General features: G+C 47.6%; 1 protein-coding gene and 1 non-coding gene across 2 annotated transcripts; one reads left to right on the top strand and one right to left on the bottom strand.

Moving 5' to 3' along the window:
- Window positions 1-8,375: 8,375 nt before the first annotated feature.
- On the top strand, window positions 8,376-8,448 carry Trnam-cau (transfer RNA methionine (anticodon CAU)). Its single transcript has one exon. It is a non-coding gene; the product is annotated as a tRNA-Met (tRNA).
- Window positions 8,449-11,802: 3,354 nt separating this feature from the next.
- Window positions 11,803-14,845, bottom strand: Tle7 (TLE family member 7). The gene is made up of 9 exons (XM_046434468.1): window positions 14,538-14,845; window positions 14,410-14,432; window positions 14,201-14,259; window positions 13,647-13,859; window positions 13,317-13,558; window positions 12,990-13,131; window positions 12,676-12,829; window positions 12,220-12,293; window positions 11,803-11,907 (listed from the first exon to the last, which is right to left on the bottom strand). Exons 1-9 carry the CDS (start codon window positions 14,843-14,845, stop codon window positions 11,803-11,805), a joined length of 1,320 nt encoding a protein of 439 aa, XP_046290424.1.
- Window positions 14,846-18,208: the final 3,363 nt, after the last annotated feature.

The following is an 18,208-nucleotide window of genomic DNA, read 5'->3' as shown; positions in this document are numbered from 1 at the left end:
AAAGATGGATGAAGGGTATTAAAAGAAAGGAAAGGGATCTGCATGGCCAGGGCACCAGGGACAGGTTGGAAAGCAGGAGGAGACAAAGCTGGGGTGGGGGTGGGGGGCTCAAAGCACAAACAAGGCCCTGAAATCAGGCAGAGAACTTTGGCCAGGGACATCTGATTCACACCCTGGGCTGGAGGCCACAGGGATCCATGGAAAATGTTAGAACTGGAGAGGAGTCTGGGCTGGAGACCTTCTAGGATTGGTTCTATCCTGGATTAGACACGGCATAATAATGGAGGAATAGGATGCAGGAATCCTCTTGTACTGGAGCCCAAGAGGAGTGTGAATCAGGTGACTGGCTCAAGTGTCTCTCTCCTCCAATGGCTTCCAGTGTGACCCTACCCAAGACTCTCCTGTGTCCACTCCATGACCCTCAGGCCACATTCTCCCCTCCAGAATCCATTCTCAGACAGTTGTGGGAGCAAATGTCAAGTTTTTGTTCCAAGTCTTCTCTATTGATCAACAGACCCACATTTCCAAAGGTCAGCGGGCTAGGTCCATAGGGATGTCTGTCTTTCCCCAAAACTCAACCAGCCCCAATCTCTGGACCCCGAGTCTAACCCGAGCCTTGGGCGGTTCATCCCTACTCCCTCCATTAGGGCACTAAGTTCCTTCTATCCAGAAGTCCGGCCCTGGACTGTGGGATTCTGGAGAGCAGGAATCTGAACTGTGTCTCTCACAGACCCGAACACAGCAGATATAGGACTTACTTCTTTCTCCACCTGGCATCCCCTCCCAATGACCCTTGGTCTGCTCACAGCACTATCAGTCACATCCCTTGGCCGATCTCTCTCCAACTGTCTCCTCACTCCAACGGTCCTCTCTGCTTACAGCCACCCCCAACTGCCTCCTAGATTTTTCCCTCCCCCACATTCCAACAGACCAACCGCTCACCCCGCCCTTCAGTAAGCCTGGTCCAGTCTCTCCATCTCAACTGCCCTCTGCCTCCTACTAGTCACACGAGACACACTGTGTGTCCTTCCAAATGAACCACAGACTCCAAGGGGGCAGGACCTGTGTCTCCCTACTTTTTATCCCCACAACATGAATCCCAGTACTTGGCACCAAAAATAATTTAAAACATATTCTGAAGGAAGGAATTTGGGCATTTAATTTAAAGCAAAAAGCATCTGATTCATAGGGAGCATTTGGTTTTAAAACATATCGTGCTGGGCACAGTGGCGCATGCCTATAATCCCAGCAACTCAGAGGCTGAGTTCAAAGCCAGCCTCAGCAACTTAGTGAGGCTCTAAGCAATTTAGGGAGACCCTGTCTCAATAAAAGAAAGAGATGGGGTGTTGCTCAGTGGTTAAGCACTCCTGGGTTCCACCCCTGGTACCAAATAAATAGAAAAAGCATTTAACACAGACGTATTTCCTGTCATGGAAACCCTCACACCCTCAGCCTAGCCCCTTGCCAAGCTCAAGTCACTTTGCCATGTTTTTATTTATTTATTCCATTTCCATGAAATGTGTTTATTCATTCAAATATTTCTTGAGTAGAAGAGATGTGAAAGGTCACCTAATCCAAGAGAGTTTATACCTGAATGCTGGAAATGCCTAGAGTGTGTTGAGAGCATCATCTCTGCCCATTTCCAACACTTTCTGAATCCGAATCTCAGGAGTAAGGGCGGCAGACTTCTATTTTATTCTTTTGTTTTTTAATTTTTAACTTTTCCTTTCAAAATAATTTTCAGCCTTACAAAACAGTTATGAAAATAGTAAAGTTCCCATAGACTCTTCACCCAACTTACCTGTAACACGCGACACTAATGCAATGATTGAAACCAGAAAATGAACACTGATAAGCTACCTAATCTACAGACTCCATTCAAATTCATCCAGTTGCTTGTCAGTGTCTTTCCATGCCCCAAAGCCCCCCTGAGCTTTTGAGTTCTGTGTAATGTCTGATGTCTGGCAGGGCTAGTCCTCTTGTATTTCTTATTAAACGAGATAATGCCTTGAATAGACAGATCTAGATCAATCTCAATATCTCATTATAGAGGTATTAATCAATTCATTTTCTTTAATTTTTAAAAATTAAAAACAGGTGTTAAGTTTTGTTAAAAACTATTGATATGAGACCTTATGAACACATTTCCTAGTATTAGTCCAACATTACATCCCTGGAATATTCCACTTACTCATGGTATGTTGTTTTCTTAATATAGTGTTGGATTCTGTTTGGTAATGTTTTATTTGGCATTTTGCCTTGATATACAAAAGTGATACTGATTTTTAATTTTTTTATTGTATTATCATCATCAGGTTTAGGTCTTAATATTATTCTTGCCTCACAAGAGTTAGAAAGTTTTACTTCATTGTTTAAATAATAATAATAGCCAGGCTCGGTTGCACATACCTGTAATCCCAGCAGTGCAGGAGGCAGAGGCAAGAGGACTACAAGTTCAAAACCAGCCTCAGCAATTTAGCAGGACTCTAAGCAACTCAGCAAGAACCTGTCTCAAAATAAAAATTTTAAAAAGGCGTGGGCATATGGCTCAGTGATTAAGCACCCGTGGGTTCAATCCCTGGTACCCACTCACTGAAAAAATAATAATAATCTGAAACAATTGGTAGATCACTGGAACTATCTGGTCTTTGAAGTTCACATAGAATTTCATTATGAGGCACTTCAAACAGAGACAGTATAAACAATCTCTTGTCACCCTCATCCTACTTCACCAAATATCAATATACTGCCAAACTGGTTTATTTATACTTCCTTACCCCTCTCTCTTACTGATTATTTTAAATGGTTTTGTATTAATATAATAATGCAACAGAATATGATTTTTCCATAAAAATAATGAAGTTTTGACACATGCTACAACCTGTATGGACCTTAAACACTTTATGCTGAATGAAAGAAACCAGTCACAGAAGACCACATACTGTATGACTCCATTTATATCAAGTGGATTGAAGAGGCCAACCTATAGGAACAGGAAGTAGATTGGTGGGGCCTAGGGGTGCAGGGAGAGAAATGAAGACTGACTGCTACTCAGTATGTTTTCCTTTGGGGGGGGGGGATGAAGAAAACATTCTAAAACTTATGGTGGTGATGCTGCATTAGACTTTACATATATAAAAACCACTGAGGTGTATGTGGTAATGGGTGAACTCTATATGAATTATGTCTCAATATGCTTTTCTAAGGTGGGGCACACTGGGAACAATTAACATGGAATATGAATCAGGGAGAAAGAAGAGTGTCTCAAATGAAAAAAAAAAATATGTAGAACTATGTGGCTGCACCTTTAGCAGTACCACCCCCACCTGGCATTGCTACAAGCTGACTCTGGGTCTTTAGGACACAGGTTCCAACACCCAAGTATCTGAAGAAGAAACCATAGCTCTGCAGGGCTCTAAAACCGTCCACTGTCACCCCAAATAACATTGTCCATGATTCCTTCTTCCCATGGAAATCAGTACTAACAGGGCTAAAAGAAATCCAGTTTTCCTTGACTGGTTTTCTTGCTATTTGGATTATGTAACACTTTTGACAAGCTTATAAATTATTCATGCAAGATTTGATTTAGTGGTGGTACTAATCATGCCCATCTACTATGTCCCAACCTCATCCTATGTCCTTTGTATAGGTCACCCCACTGAACCCTGTAAAGTCAGTGCCATTATTATGCCCATGTTTTGAATTAAAAAAAAAATGGAAGCACAGAGATATCAAATTCCCAAGCCCATACAATGAGGGATGGATTCAGGAGATCTTGACTCTAGCCTATCTGGCCTCAGAACCCACACTGCCTTCACACCTTGAACCACCCAAGAATAGACACTGCACTTGGAAGCTAAAAAAGAATAAACCAGGAAGCCTGTACAAAGAGGTGAGAACCAGGCTGGGCCAGACATCTCCACAGCAATATAGGACTAGGGGTAGGAGGCTCAAGGAAACCACCCTGACCCTAGGATTTGATATCCAGCTAAGTCAGCCCTCAAGAATAAAGTCCACATATCAGTGCTTTTGATCATGCCCAAACACAAACAATGCTGTTCCTCTGCTGCTGAGCCTCAGGGAGTGCTAACTGCGGGGCGGGGCAGGGGTGGGGGAGCGGAATATGCTATCAACAGATCTGCAGACAAAAACCAAGTTCTCCATGCCTCCATTCTGCAGAAAGGTAATTTTTCCAGGTCAATACCTGCATCTTTCAGAGATGACATGAACAGTGGGGTTCAGGTGGCCTAGGAATTGGGTGGCAGAGACAGAGGAAGAGTGTGAGGGATGAGGAGTCCAGGGCTGGCAGGCAGAGAGGCAGGCTCCCCCTGGGATGGGCTCCTCTACTTAAGGGGGTCCACAGATGAGCTACAAGCAGAGCTCTCTGTGACCTGCAAGGGGCACAGGCTGAACTGGGTAGCTTGGAAGGCCTGATCCAAAGTGAGACGGTATGGGCCTGAGCACATCTGGAAGGTGGTCCCGGACACATCGAACCTCAGCTTCCTCTGCTCTCTTTGTCCTCTTCTCTTCAATCACCACCCCAGCCCTGAGAAGGGGTCACTTGGACCCCAAACTGGCCTCCCAGGGCTCCCATTTCACCCAGCTTGGGACCCCACGCCTAGCCCCTGCAAGCTCCCCTCCCATTTTCCCCAGGATCCCTGGTCCCACCAGCCCCAGTCCCAGCAGCCCCCTCTTCAGTGGCCACTCGCCCTGCTCTATGCCAGGGTAGAGCTCATCAAGGTCCAGGGGAGCCTGGAGGAGGTCAGTGCTCCCATATCTTCCTGGCAACACAGAGAAATGCAGAATGCCACAACGGAAGGGCACAAGATCCCCACAACCCAGCATCTGAGAACACTGCACTTTGCCACTGGAAGCTGAGCTCCCAGGGAGAAAGACTGGGGACACAGGACACTGCCTCCAAACTCTTCTGCTGTGTCCAAGTAGTTGGAGAGAGTGCCTGGAGCTAAGGCTGGCAGAAGGGACCTATATCCTCTTTCACCTGTCCATTAGAATGCCCCAGGTGACCCCTGTCGTTTGCACCCCCTGGTGCCTGGCTTTAGCTAACAGGAAAAAAGTGGGGGAAGCAATTTTCCTTCCTCACCCAGAGACTGGTCCCCAGAACGAAGTGACTTCAAGGCATCCTAAATTCATTGGCATATTGTGAACAAAAATTTAAGGGCATCTTTTGAGCTCATCAGGGTGCAAAACAGGAATCAGCCTGAGGAAATGTCTGGGCTTGAATAAATCAAACCGAACTCTAGTAGGGAATCTGCATGTTCATTTGGAATCAGAGGAACAAGGAAAAATAGCAAAGATGTCAAAAAACCCAGAATCTATAGAAATATTACAAGACTTCACACGAGATTAATAAAGCATTCCAAGGTGAGAAGAGCTTTAAAGAATTTAAATGGAGAGAAGAGACACGCAGATCCAAACTGTCAGAATCCAATAGGAAAAGAACGCTGCAGAAAGCAGTGAGCCAACTTTAAAGACTCCATCAAATGCCCTGAGCCATCTCAGAAAGTTCCAGAAGTCCATTCTGGCAAGACACAAGAAGATGCCTTCTGAAAGATCACACTATGCCCGGGGAAGAGCGGAAAGGCCAGCAAAGTGATAAGAACAGTATGCAAAATAATGGTGGATGACTTTGACCAAGTCTCTGTTTACCCACGGCGGGAAACACCAAGAATACTTCCAGGGAAAACACAGAGGTTACATCAGCCAGGCAACACCAGGAAGAACTGGCAAGGCAGATGAACAGCACTCACTAGGCAAGGTCAACACTCTTCTGAAAAATGAATGTAGATCCCAGCTGTGCAGAGCAAAGTGATCCTAGCAGCAAAAGAAACATGGGCTCTTTAAAATGACACCGAGGGAGCACACCAGTGAAGCACGGGCTAGAATAAAACCCAAGTATTGAAAGACATTTATTGACTTCATAGGGACAATGCTTTCCTGGAAAATCAACATTAAGAGTCTTAATTAAGGGTCTTAGTGAAGACCATCAGCAAACATACTGTCCCCAAAACAAGTTTATTCAGTGAGGCAAAAACCAGGAAGTAAGGCAGCAAAATCTTTCCCCAAAAGAAATTAACCCAAATCCTTAGACCTGGGTAAAATCGAGAGCAACAGAAAGGTCTTGTAGAATGCACAGTCCTGTCTACAAAGAACACCCGCAGACCCTCCTTCATGGCTCAGGAGGGTGAAAGAGCTCTGGCTACTCAGAACTGCCCACCTGAGGCATCTTGTAGGAAAAACCAAGACATTTCCACAAACCATGCCCCTCATAGCAGCTCCCAGAAACAGCAGCCACCAGAGACTTCCTGGGAGATGCCCTCCATCTCCAGAGCATTCTCCAGGCCCAACTCCCCACCACCACCCACTGCCTGAACTGTGGAATCTCTCTTCCTGCTGGAGGAACCCTGTCTAGACTGGAGGCCACAACACCACTTCCTAGGGCTCAGCAGAGGCCCCACCACAGGGGCAAGAAACCCTTCTCTTCTACAGAGCTAGACATCACAGGCTGCCCATCCTTTCCATGAGTTCCATGATCACCCCACCAGGGAGACCACCACCCCTGATATCAGGAGGACATCCTGTGCCTCCCCTTCCTTCCACCTGCTGTTCCCGTAGACCCTTCGAGAAAACACAATCTTTCCCTAAATAAGAACTTGTTTGCCCAAAAGGGCACACTTGGACAGAGGTTTTGGGTTCTAAAAACCGGTTTTGACCAGCATAAAATCTACTCTTATTCCTCAAACTGTTTCCTCCAATAGGCTAACTAACTGTTCCTTAGTTCAACTGTTACAAGCCCTAAAAGTATAGATGGAATGATGACAGCTGTCCCACGGCTCTGCTGGGCAGAATTTGTACCCCCTCAAGACGGGTGGCAAGGGAAGCCACTCTCTGGACCTGCAGGGGTCAGTGCCCTTTCCTCACTGAACACCTGCCTTCCCCCACTGAGTCTATCCCAGAAGATGGCAGCAGAGTGTGGTTTAAAGGAAGGACCAAGAACCTTCCCTTAGGCATCCTTCTGAGAGGGTGGAATGTGGGGTGGTGAGGCTGGCTCAGATCCTGTCCCTCCACAAAGGTCCCAGTCTAATGCCTCCGCGAACAATGGAGCACCACCTGAAGCCACAGCATGTGCTAGTTAGACACTACATGCCCTGGAAGACCAATGAAGAGAGAACCACAGTGAAATAAGGGAGCCCCAGAACCCAGAAAAGAAATTGGAGAGGATTAGCCCTACCAGGTATATAAAATATAGTATTACTCTAATAAAAACAAAAGGAAAAATTCATAAGTGTTTGGAGAGTGAAAGAGAAGGTGCATCTCAGGTAGTCATCTTACCCCATAGTGATTGGGGGTAAATGGGATGGGTGAAGATTCCTTGGGCATCCATCCCTCTGGGCATCGCTAGCAGAACTGTCCCTGAAGGAGCAAGGAGGGAATGACACCACAATTTCTGCATTCGTTATTCTTATTGCCTTTTCTTAGAATTTTTAAACTCTACTCAGACAACTTTCAAGGGCGACTCTTTCGCCCTTCAAGATGAGATGCCCGTATAGATATATGGAGGAAACTAAATCATTATTTGAAAGAAAAGAGATTTAAAAAAAATGGAGATGAGTTAGCAAGCCCAAGATAATCATTTCTACTTAAGTCACATCCAAGAGTCTCCTAGACCATCCCTTGTCATCTCTAACTCACCCCCATTCCCATCTCGACCCCTACCCCCGGGCCTGGGCGCGGAGACTCCGGGTCGCCGCCCCCCCGCCCCCCAGCCTTCCTCCACCAGGACACCCACCGTTCGTGGAAGGTGGGGTGCCGAGGCTGAGCTCCCGGGCGACCTGCCCTAGCGACCACCGCGGCCAAGACTGAGCTCCCCGGCTGGGCCGGCCACTCGCACGTGCCTCCTCCGCGCGCTCCCGCTCCCAGCCCGCGACCCTTTCCCGAAGCCGGGCGCGAGTTCCCGGCGCCCCCGCGGCTCACTGGGAGCCGCCGCCGCCGCCGCGGCCGCCGCCGCGCTCGCCCCTCCCCAGCCTGACCCCACTCGGCCGCGCCGGGTCTGCGCGCCCGGCGTCCCCGGTAACCCAGAGACCCCCTCCTCCCGGGTGACCCGCGGCGCGCCGGGAGGGTCCCCTCGGCCGTGCGCCCGGCAGGTGCAGAGCAGCCCGGGATGCAGCTCTCGGGAGGCCCTAACCAGAGCAGGTTCCCCCAGCCCAGGGCGCTCCGTTCCGGAAAGAGACCCTCCTTCCCCACGTGCCTCCCTCGTCCTCCCTCCTGCGGCCGGAGTCCTCTCCCGAGGCCGATTCGCGGGCGGCAGGTGCTGCTACATTTTCTCTTTAGTAATAAAGAACGCCGTCCCACCAGCGGCCCTCTTGGCGCAGTGGGCAGCGCGTCAGTCTCATAATCTGAAGGTCCTGAGTTCGAGCCTCAGAGAGGGCATGGTTGTTTTGCCTTCCTAGAATCTTAAATTTGGAGAAAATAATAACATTAACATGCGATGCCACCCAGTAAGGTAGTCTTAAGAGAGAACTCAGACTTCCAAATCCCGCGGCCCCCAAGAGCCAATCTGTGAGCCGCGGGTGTATAGAGACCCTCTGCAGAGCTGAGCGTTAGTACACACCCCCAATGACTGTCCACCCTCCCGCCAACCAGCTTCCAGCCCAAAAGATCCGGTGGTAGGCGTTGTCCCTAGGTGGTTTAAGAGAGCCCCGTGGGTTGTGTCATTGATGATGTCCAAGCTCTAAGCCTTGCTATTGTTGACCTTTTCGTTTTTGATAGTTTACAATTAGATCTAATTGTTGTGACATTCTTTATTAATATTTAGAAGTACGTTTCTTAATTTCCAAAACAGGGAAATTCTTAAGTTTTCTTATTTATTTCTATCTCAATTGCATTGTGTTCAAAAACATGTATTCTATAAGAATTAAATCTGAATTTCTGTCAATATGAGGTCGTTTGGTAAATGTTCTGTGGGGTGGACTATATATGAACTCTGTAGTGGTTGTGTGCATTGTTCTGAATTTTCTAATCGGTTATTCAACTCTCTATCCTCATGAAATTTTGTTTGTTTCTGTGAGAGGTACATTTGTCTATTTTGTCAACTTTTCTTTTATGTATTTTGAGGCTCCGTCAAGAGTATTCTTCAAACTCAGGGCTAAAGTCATGCTAGGCAAGTGCTCTACCATTGAGCTGCAACCCCAGCCTGAAAGCAGAGTTCTTGTATCTTCCTGCTGAATTAAAACCTGAATTAAACACATATAAAGTGTTCATCTATATCTCAAATACTGGTTTTTGTTTTATATATATGTTGTCTAGTATAATACAGTGACATTGGTTTTCTTTTAGTGTACACATGAAATATTTTTCATAGTATTTTCTGTTATTCTCTCTGTACCTTTATGTTGTCTCATTTAAATAGTTATTTTAATTCATTCATACAACCTCTATCGATTAATTGAAATATTTGCTCATTTACATTTAATGTAATTGCAAATATATTTAAATCTACCTAAGTTTCTCCTTTTTTGTTCTGCCTGTTCTTTGTTGATTTTCTTACTTTTGTGTTTTTATTAGTTTGGATACTGAACACTTGTTTAATATTCTTTTTGTAATTAGCCTAGAGATTATAATACTACTCTTTGACTTATCAACACTACTGTTAATTGGGGCGTTTACTTTTTTCTTTTTTCCAAAAAGGAGTTTATTAGAATTTCTTAGTCACTCAAAATTATTTCCCTTCAAACTTATGTGACTTTGTTTTCAATTTCAGTTCTTCTGGACATAGGCCTAGGAGCAGAATGGCAGGTCACATGATAACAATATGTTTAACATTCTGAAGACTGCCAAACCATTTTTCAATGTGGCTGCACCATGTTGTTTATTCTTTCATCCCTTGATGGACATTATAAATTTTGGAGTCCTTTGTTGCTATGGCCCAGAAGAATAGATATACTGATGGCCTCTACCCACTGTTTATTTTTAAATGGAAGCTAATTGCTTATATTAGTTTGAGGAATACCAGTAACAGCAGAGGTAGGCAAACTACCCAGAAGGACAAATCTGTCCCACCGCTTCTTTTTACATATGAAGTTTTATATATAAAACTCTTACTCATTCATTTATGTATTATCTGTGACTGCTTTCATGCTACAGCAACAGAATTAAGCAGTTGCAACAGAAAGTCACACAGCACAGACTAAAATATTTTCTACCTGGCCCTTTAAGAAAAAGTTTAGTGTTTCTAACACTAGAGTAACATACAGACCTCAAAACTAATAACAGTTCAAATACAGGTTTATTTTCCTCCCATGTAATAGTCCAAAGTGGGCCTCTCTGTCCTGCCTTCGATGCACGAAAGCATCCTGCACAGGATGCTTCTGCCTTATGATTGTAATGCCCTGGGGTCTTCACCTCATTTACTTTGAGCTGGTAGAATGAGAAAGTCTCTGGAGGGGACAGGACATTCTGCCTCTTTAGGCCTGGCCCAGAAATGGTACATATTATTCATTCATGTTCCCCTGGCAAGAACTGGGGACATGACCATGTCTAGAAGCTGCAAAGAATGAGACAGTTGGTCCCAGGCTGTGAGGATTCCTTGAAGTGACAACTCCAAGTGCAGATTTCAATGGGTGGCTGCTACCTTAGCCATGCAAAGAGGCAGATGGAAGAGGACCAGAGAGCAGGACTATATCCCTTTACTTTAGGAGCTGGAGCTTTTTCAAGGAAATACTGCATGCTCAGGTAGGAGGAAGGTGTCCTGAAATAATGAGATAGGCAAATCTGACTGGTACCAAATTCCAGGATGAGGACCAGGGCTTATACAGAGTGAGGTACAAAGAGGTAGCTTGAAGTAGGAAGTTCCTACATTACCCAAGTGAGACCCACAAAGGGAGCCAGCCTCAGGACATGGGGAGACCATCTCCTGGGTTTCTAACTCAGGTAGTGACTGAGCATCGTGGGTCTAGCCACTTCTTGATACCATCTGAAAGTTTGTACATGTACAGTCATCTTTTGGTATCTGTGGGGTACTTGTTCCAGAAGCTCCCATGGACAGCAAAATCCCTTTTATAAAATACTATAGTATTTATATATCATCTGCACACATCCCCCACACCCTTTAAGCCATCTCTAGATTACTTACAACACATAATTCAACCTAAGTGCTATGTAAATTGTTGTTATACTGTATTGTTTAGGAAATAAAGAAAAAAACCTATATATGTTCAGTATAAAAGCAATTTTTTTCTGAATATTTTCAATCCATTGTTGGTTGAATCCAAGGACACAGAAAGAACCCACAAAGGCCTAACTATATATTTTTTTTTCTTGAGCTTTTTGAAGATTCTAGTAAATCTTTGACCTCAAAGAAAAAGGTTACAAACAGAAGTAAGTCTGGTCTATAATTCCTGCCCCACCTGCAAGGAAGTTAAGAGAGTACGCTTCCATTTACTAAAGACAGGTATAAGCAATCTATTACAATGACTTTATTATTTGAAAAAAAAATGGACACATATCCAGGCCATTTTGGATTATGCTTTGCTCTTTTATTAATTAAAGGCCATATCTCATAACATTTCCTGCCCAAACCCAGAAATCAGAGGCAGAAAAATAATATAGGAAAAGCCTCAAGCCATATAATTTAAAACCCGAAGTGCAGGCTGGAGGTGTGGGAGAGGGCAGAAGACGGGCCATGAGGGCTGAGGCAAGAGGGTGACAGCTGTTGAATTTGCCCAGCATGCTAAGTCACACTGGCCTTCTCGGGATCTTCACTGGAAGGACCATGGTGCATGATCTTCAGTACATGAGCTGGTAAACCGTGGCACTGTTCTTGGAGCCCGTGACCAGATACCGGTTGTCAGAGGACATGTCACAACACAAGATATCTGAGGACTCCTTTACCTAGAAGGAAAGGGGGGGTGGAAAGAGGGATGGTATGCAGGGGCAAAGCTTGAGCCAGGCATGGGAGGTTTCATTTAGGACTATTTCGAGGCTCGCATAGCCCAGAGGTTTGGTCTGGAGACAGGGCCAGGTCTTGGGGCTCGAGGTAGAAGCCGTGAGTCCATGGGATCTTAATTCTCAGTGCTCTCCTTGTGTAATGCCCTGGATCGCTGTCTTAGACGCACTGCCCGGCACTCTCTCTCTCTGGGTCCAACATCTGGATCTAGGGCCATGAGCTCCAAGTACCTGGTTTGCACATCCCTCCTCCAGTACCTGAAACAGCCTTTGTAGAGAAGGTGCCGCTAAACAATGGATCGACTCGTCCAGTGTGGTCACAAAATAGCTGCCTGGAAAAGGAAAGAACAGAGGGGGAGCGAGAGGCTGAGCCCACACCCCAGTCCCAACTCTGTCCTCAACTAGATGGGGGGAGGGGTGACTTTCTTTCTCTGCCTCAGTTTTCCTGTCTGTAAAAATCAGAGACGTGACCCAAACCATTGCCTTATCTGCCTCCAGCCTCCCATCACACACAGGATGGTGACATGTACCACTGAATGGGACCATCAGGTGGCTTCGTGCCACTTCTGTCTGCCTGTCTTTGGGCTGTCTGTCATTCTATATAGGAAGCTCCCGCAAAGAGGCAGCCAAAACAGAAACAGGGGTGAGTAGAGAAAGAAGATGGGAAAGTGGGTTCCAAACAGGAAGCGGAGGGGCCACCTGCTTCTCCCTCACCACAGGAGGAGAACTTGAGGCTGTGGTGGTGGGTGTATTTTTGTAGGACAGCCTTGAACTTCTCCTTCCGATGAGTGTGTAGGATTATGATATCACTCGTTCTCAAGCCCACTAGCATCCATTCCTCGCTAGGATCGTGGGTAATGCTGAGGATCTGTTTGGAAAAAGTTTTGGGATCAGCATTCAGCATTGCCAAGGCCATGGTGCATGCTGCCTCTTCCAACCTGGACTCCCCCCACACACACCGGCCGCCACTGCCTGCATCCAACCCCCATGGCAGAAGCACTCAGCCCCAACAGTGGCTGACCAGGTACCTCATTCTGTAAATTGAATTGCTGAAGCCTCTGGTAGCTCCGCAGGTCCCAGGAATACAAGCTGGTGTCTTCACCTCCCGTCCAGAATTTATTGCCTGCGATGTCAACACAGCGGGACCCGAATATAGGGACTTCGTGTTTCCTGGTGAGAAAGCCAACTCAGAGGTCCAGGGGTAGGATGGGGCCTCCAGCAGTTTCAGGGCCAGGGAGTCCCAGATATATCTTCCACACTGCCTCGAATCACCCTACTGCCAAGAGGGGAAGGTGAGGTGTCCCAGCCAAGCCCTCCCCCAGGGGCACCTGAGTAGCTCCGGAGAGAGGTCATACCTGATCAAGATTTGGTTCTGTAAATCCCAGATCTCCACAAATCCTCTGAAACAAGCCAGGCAGATATGAGCATCAGAGGAGATGGCCAGAGAATAGCACATGGGGCCTGTGGAGGCCAGCTGTGCCCTGACGCGGGGTGTGGGCGCCAGGTCCCAGAGAGTCAGGGTCTGGGACACGCCTCCCGTGATCAGGCTCTGCTCATCGGGGAACAGCTTGCAGGTGAGGACACAGTTCTGAGGGTTCTGCAGGGACAGAGCACACTCGTGTCACCTTGCCTCGCCGAAATAGAGGCCTTCTTTGGGTTCCCCATCCCTATTAGAACACCCTGACCTGCAGGTCCAGCTGGGCCTCAGGGGCCTTGTCCCAGGCGTGCAGAGCACTCTCATCCCACACCCTGATGTAGCTGGAGCCACATGTGTACACGTGGCGGGTTGCACCACCGACGGCCACCGCGTAGACTCTCTTCCCGTGGCGGAGCATGCCAACCTTCCAGGAATCCCGTGGGGGCCTCTGCCTGACCACCACTTCACCTGGAATGGGAGGCTGGGAAGAGTACAGGGTGGGAGGCAATGAGAGGGTCATGGCCTTGATCTGCTGCCACCCACGGGGACAGCATGGTCCTTTCCACTAAGCAAATTCCTAACCATCCATCCATCCAACAGCAGAGTGTGGCTCCAGGCTCCCGGGCCACATCCCTTGAAGGAGTGTCACTGTGAGCTGAAAGGCCTACTGTGGGGCTGGTGGGAAGAGGAGGGCAGCTTCCTTCAGGACACCACCACACGCAGGGGAGGGAGGGAGAGCGCAGACGCACTGTTTCTCAACTAGCAGGCAGGTGGGAAAGGGAGGCTCCCGGGGGTCAGAGACCAGGATAAGAAGGTACTTACGACCGCTCTGAGGAGTGACCAGACTTCTCTACTGGGGGAAGGTGAAGAAGAGGGCTGGCCTGCGGGAAGACAGGACAGCGACACCCACCCGCTGGTGGAGAGGGTGTCAGCACCGAGAGCTGCACATCTCGGGGAGAGGGATGCTCTCCTGACGCCAGGCCCCCGTTCCTTGTCGCCTTCCTGCCCACACTGTCACAGCCAGTACTTACCAAGCACAGATCCTGGTAGGAAGCTGTGACAAATGAGAGGAGGAGGCATGAAGACAAGGCTTCCTGCAGGAATCCCCTCTCCCCGGGACACGGGGCCGCCCCACCCGGTCTTGCTGAAAGAGCCCCACCTGGGGCCAGCCTCTGCTGCCTCTCCTGGTTCTGCCCCTGAGAACCACATGGCCCGGAGCTCAGATGTGTCTAGGGTCTGCAGGTCCCACTGCTGCTGGGTCATACCGCTCATCTCCTGATAAACAGGGCCATGCTGCATGGGGGGACATGGAGGGATCTGGAGCATTTCATAAGGACTGTCCGGTTGGTACTGCACTTGTTCATGCTGAGAAGAAATACCAGAGCTTTCTGGCATATTCCTTCTCTCCTCTGGTTCATCATAAATCCTGAGTATACTGAAAGAGTCCTCTTCCTTCTCTCTACTCATGTCCTGGATCAATGAAGTGCCTGAGCCACCTGGCTCTAGGGCTTCAGAAATAGACCCACCAAACAGATCCTGATCCCCTGTAACAGGAAACAGAACAGAGGCAGGAATGCAGACGTGCCGCGCGGGATCTATCTGGAAGGGTCTGCTATTCCTTTTTCAGGGCGAGACCTCAAAGTGGTTGCCGGCTGACTTTTGTACTAAACATTGGCAGCAACAGAGTCCAGGCTGAGAGTTTCACACAGGCACCCTGAGATGGAAGGACCAGGTAGGTTTGTTCCTTTTCCATGCGTGGCCTGCATTTCTGGTCATATAAAATCAAACTCACCCTTTCATCGGAACACACACATTCTAAATGAGGGTCCATCCCAGGGTAAATAAAATACAAGCAACAGGAAACCCCACACTCCAGTCATCTTGCCCCTGGGAGGGGGCAGGGTGAAGGAGATGAAGGCCATGCAGACTCAAAGCAACCCATATGGATGGACAAGAATGCATAATGATAAAGAGGTTGGCTCAGAGGTAGTGTTTTCTATCCTCTGGAATCATTCTAAATGGAATCGTCTGTGTAGAATACTTGTCGTTGTATAAGGTTAGTGGCAAATAACGAACGTAACACAGGGTGTTTGGTCGTGAATTATGCCAGGAACCAGGGCTCTGAGGACTTAAGGCAGACCCGGTAACTTCCTTCAGGAAGATTCCATTACAGTCTGTCCAAAAACTAGTCCTAGAAAGGCCCTGGAGAGACCCAGAGCTCTATTCACAGATCATCAGGAGCTACAAGGCACCACAGTCCTCCAGTTAGGAGTGTAGGCTGACAGGCGGGCTCAGTCCTTGGCCCCAGTGGGCACAGGGAGAACCCAGGCCACCTGCCTTTGGGAAGCTATATTGCTCTGTGTTTGACTCTGAACTAAAGGTTTCATGTAGCTGATCTCATATTATCCTCACAACCGTGTGGGCCACATTTTATTGTTTTTTCATCCATTTATTTGCAGAGCCGAGGATCAACCCCAGGGCCTCCAGCATGCCAAGAAATGCTCTCCCACGGAGCTACACCCCCAGCCTGTGTGGGCCACACTTTGTAAATTTAAAAACTGAAGCTCAGAGCAGGTGAGCAACAGGTTCTGGATCAAACAGCTAGAAAACCTAGAAAAGAAACTCAAATGCTGTCTTTTCTACCTAACCATTAGAAGAAATATCCACCATAATCACCAAAGCAGTTACCCTTTGACCTAGCTGTTCATTTTCATGAATTTATTCTGTGGATGCAATTGGGTCTATACAAAAATATATATACACAAGGTGGAGTATTATAGCACTGTTTGTGACAACGATGACTGGACAAAACCCAAATGGCCATATGAGGGGATTGGTGAAATCAATTATAGCATATCCACATACCAGAATACTACACATTTGTTAAAAATAACAAGGACACATAAATTGACATGGAAAATTCCAAGGCTGTTAATAAGTGGGGGGAAATGCAAAGTTAAGAACAATGTGCAAAATAAGTAACCTTTGTGTGAAAGGATGGAAATGAGAATTTATCCTTATATATGTTTGTATGCACACAAAAAATTAGGAAGAATGGTTGCCTTTGAGGGATGGAAGTTGGTAAACTGGAAAGAAGAATGGGCGGGAGATTAGTTACCATGTAGCTTGGTAGAAATTTTGCATATTTGCAGCTACTTCAGCCTAAATTTAAAAATTGTGGAAGTTAAAGCCTCTTTCTCAGCTAATGGCCATCCACCCCCCCCCCCCCACAATGGTAATCCCCATGATTCTCAAGTAGTTGTTCGGCTAATTTAACACATCCTCCCAGAGATGTGGCAGCCTTCCTTTAACTGGAGACACCAGGGCTGAGGCGGCACGGAGCATGGGCACTCCCCAACTAGAGGGACAGACCTCCTGTCCAGGCCCCCTGTGGGAAGCTGGGTAAAGCTTAAAGACAGTGAAGCTATGTAGCCAGCACTTCTGACTTCAAATTAACCTGAATTTCATCCTATGAATTAAGGCAAGGTTTTCTGAAAAGAGTAGAAGAAAGGATCAATCTCACTGGGGAGCTCACCCTGCCAGCCAGAGAAGCACCCACACATCCCCCACCACAGGAAGCTCACCTCAGAAGACAGGGCAAACCCTAGGAGGTGCGAAGTCAGCAGAATGCAGGCCCAGCCAGGCCCTCCCCCATCTCCCGGCCCTCCCTCATCCCTAGACCCTCCCCTCCAGACTCAGGCACTGCCCAGGGCTGCTATTTGTAAACATTAGCCTAACAGATAAGGAAGCCCTGGGTCAGAACCCGGGTCAGCTGTAGGGCCTCTGCATGAGTGGTCAATTACTAGGCCCATATTTCCAATTAACACTTGTGTCTTTGGGTGGGGGAAAGACAGGCACTGCCCCCCAAGAAAGTTCATGGCAGGAAGCAAGATGGGGTGATAAACTTGGGGGGCATAAGCCTTTGAACTGGGTTCCAGCTGCCCTTCAAGAACTAGTGTTTGAGCAAAGGCCAATTGGTTGCCAACTCTTATCTCTAGAGGAATCCCTCCCTCTGCTCCCGAAGGCTGACCTTGGGCTGAAGCCTACAGGGCAATCAGGAGAGGGAGGAGGAGCTTTCCCTTTTCTTCTACCTGCTCTGCCTCAACAGGATGGCTCTGTGCGTGCTGCCTTTTTACCAGAGTCTCTCAAAGTGAGGACCAGGGAAACCCTGCACCTCTGTAGTGGTTCTTCAATATGAGCATCAAAATCCCTGGAGGGCTGGTTCAGAGCGAGTGCTCCGCCCGCCCCTACAAACTCTCATTCAGGTCTGGGTGGGGCCCAGACTTTGTGTTTCTATCAAGTTGAATGAAGGGGTGAAGCTGGACACCTGTCCTGCCCAGCTCCCCTCATCTGCTTCCTGCCCACCATCTACACCAAAACTACTCTCTACTCTGATTTCTTTCTCACTCATGGGCTTCCTTCCTTTGAAGCAGAAGTCCTAATATGGCTGCTTCTTGGAAATCTTTTACCACCCCTGACCTCGGCTCTCCAAAGCTCTCTGTCTCTCCCCTCCTCCTCACATCCCCTTTTCCCTCAAAACTTTTGTAGCCACCTATTGTCTTTAAGATAACTCTAGACTCCCTAGCTTGGCATTTAATATTGGTCTCTCTCCATCTCCCCCACCTTCTTCCCTGTTTCTGCCTTACCTGACCCCCAGGGTACGTAAGGGAGCATTTCCACACCTGGGCTTTGCCAGCAGCTGGGGAACACAGATCAGGCTCGGCCAGGCCCAAATCATCAAATTTAAGAGGGGGGCGGAGGAGACCTTGATATACACATAAATCCACACCCTGACTCATGAACCATTTATTTATTCTCACAGGAAACACA

The sequence above is a fragment of the Marmota monax genome, unplaced genomic scaffold, assembly GCF_021218885.2.
Source record: "Marmota monax isolate L192 unplaced genomic scaffold, Marmota_monax_Labrador192_F-V1.1 WCK01_AAM20220418_F8-fsc00024, whole genome shotgun sequence".
In the NCBI taxonomy this organism is placed as follows: Eukaryota; Metazoa; Chordata; class Mammalia; order Rodentia; family Sciuridae; genus Marmota; species Marmota monax.
This window is presented reverse-complemented; position numbering and strand designations above follow the sequence as displayed.

What these genes read in the sequence shown, in the direction of transcription:
- Tle7 (XM_046434468.1), bottom strand. Translation starts at nt 14,845, where the DNA reads ATGAGTAGAGAGAAGGAAGAGGACTCTTTCAGTATACTCAGGATTTAT. An exon ending in CCTACCAGGATCTGTGCTTG is followed by an intron (nt 14,260 to 14,409) that starts GTAAGTACTGGC and finishes GTCTTCCCGCAG; the next exon opens with GCCAGCCCTCTTCTTCACCT. An exon ending in CAGAACCAAATCTTGATCAG is followed by an intron (nt 13,132 to 13,316) that starts GTATGACCTCTC and finishes CTTTCTCACCAG; the next exon opens with GAAACACGAAGTCCCTATAT.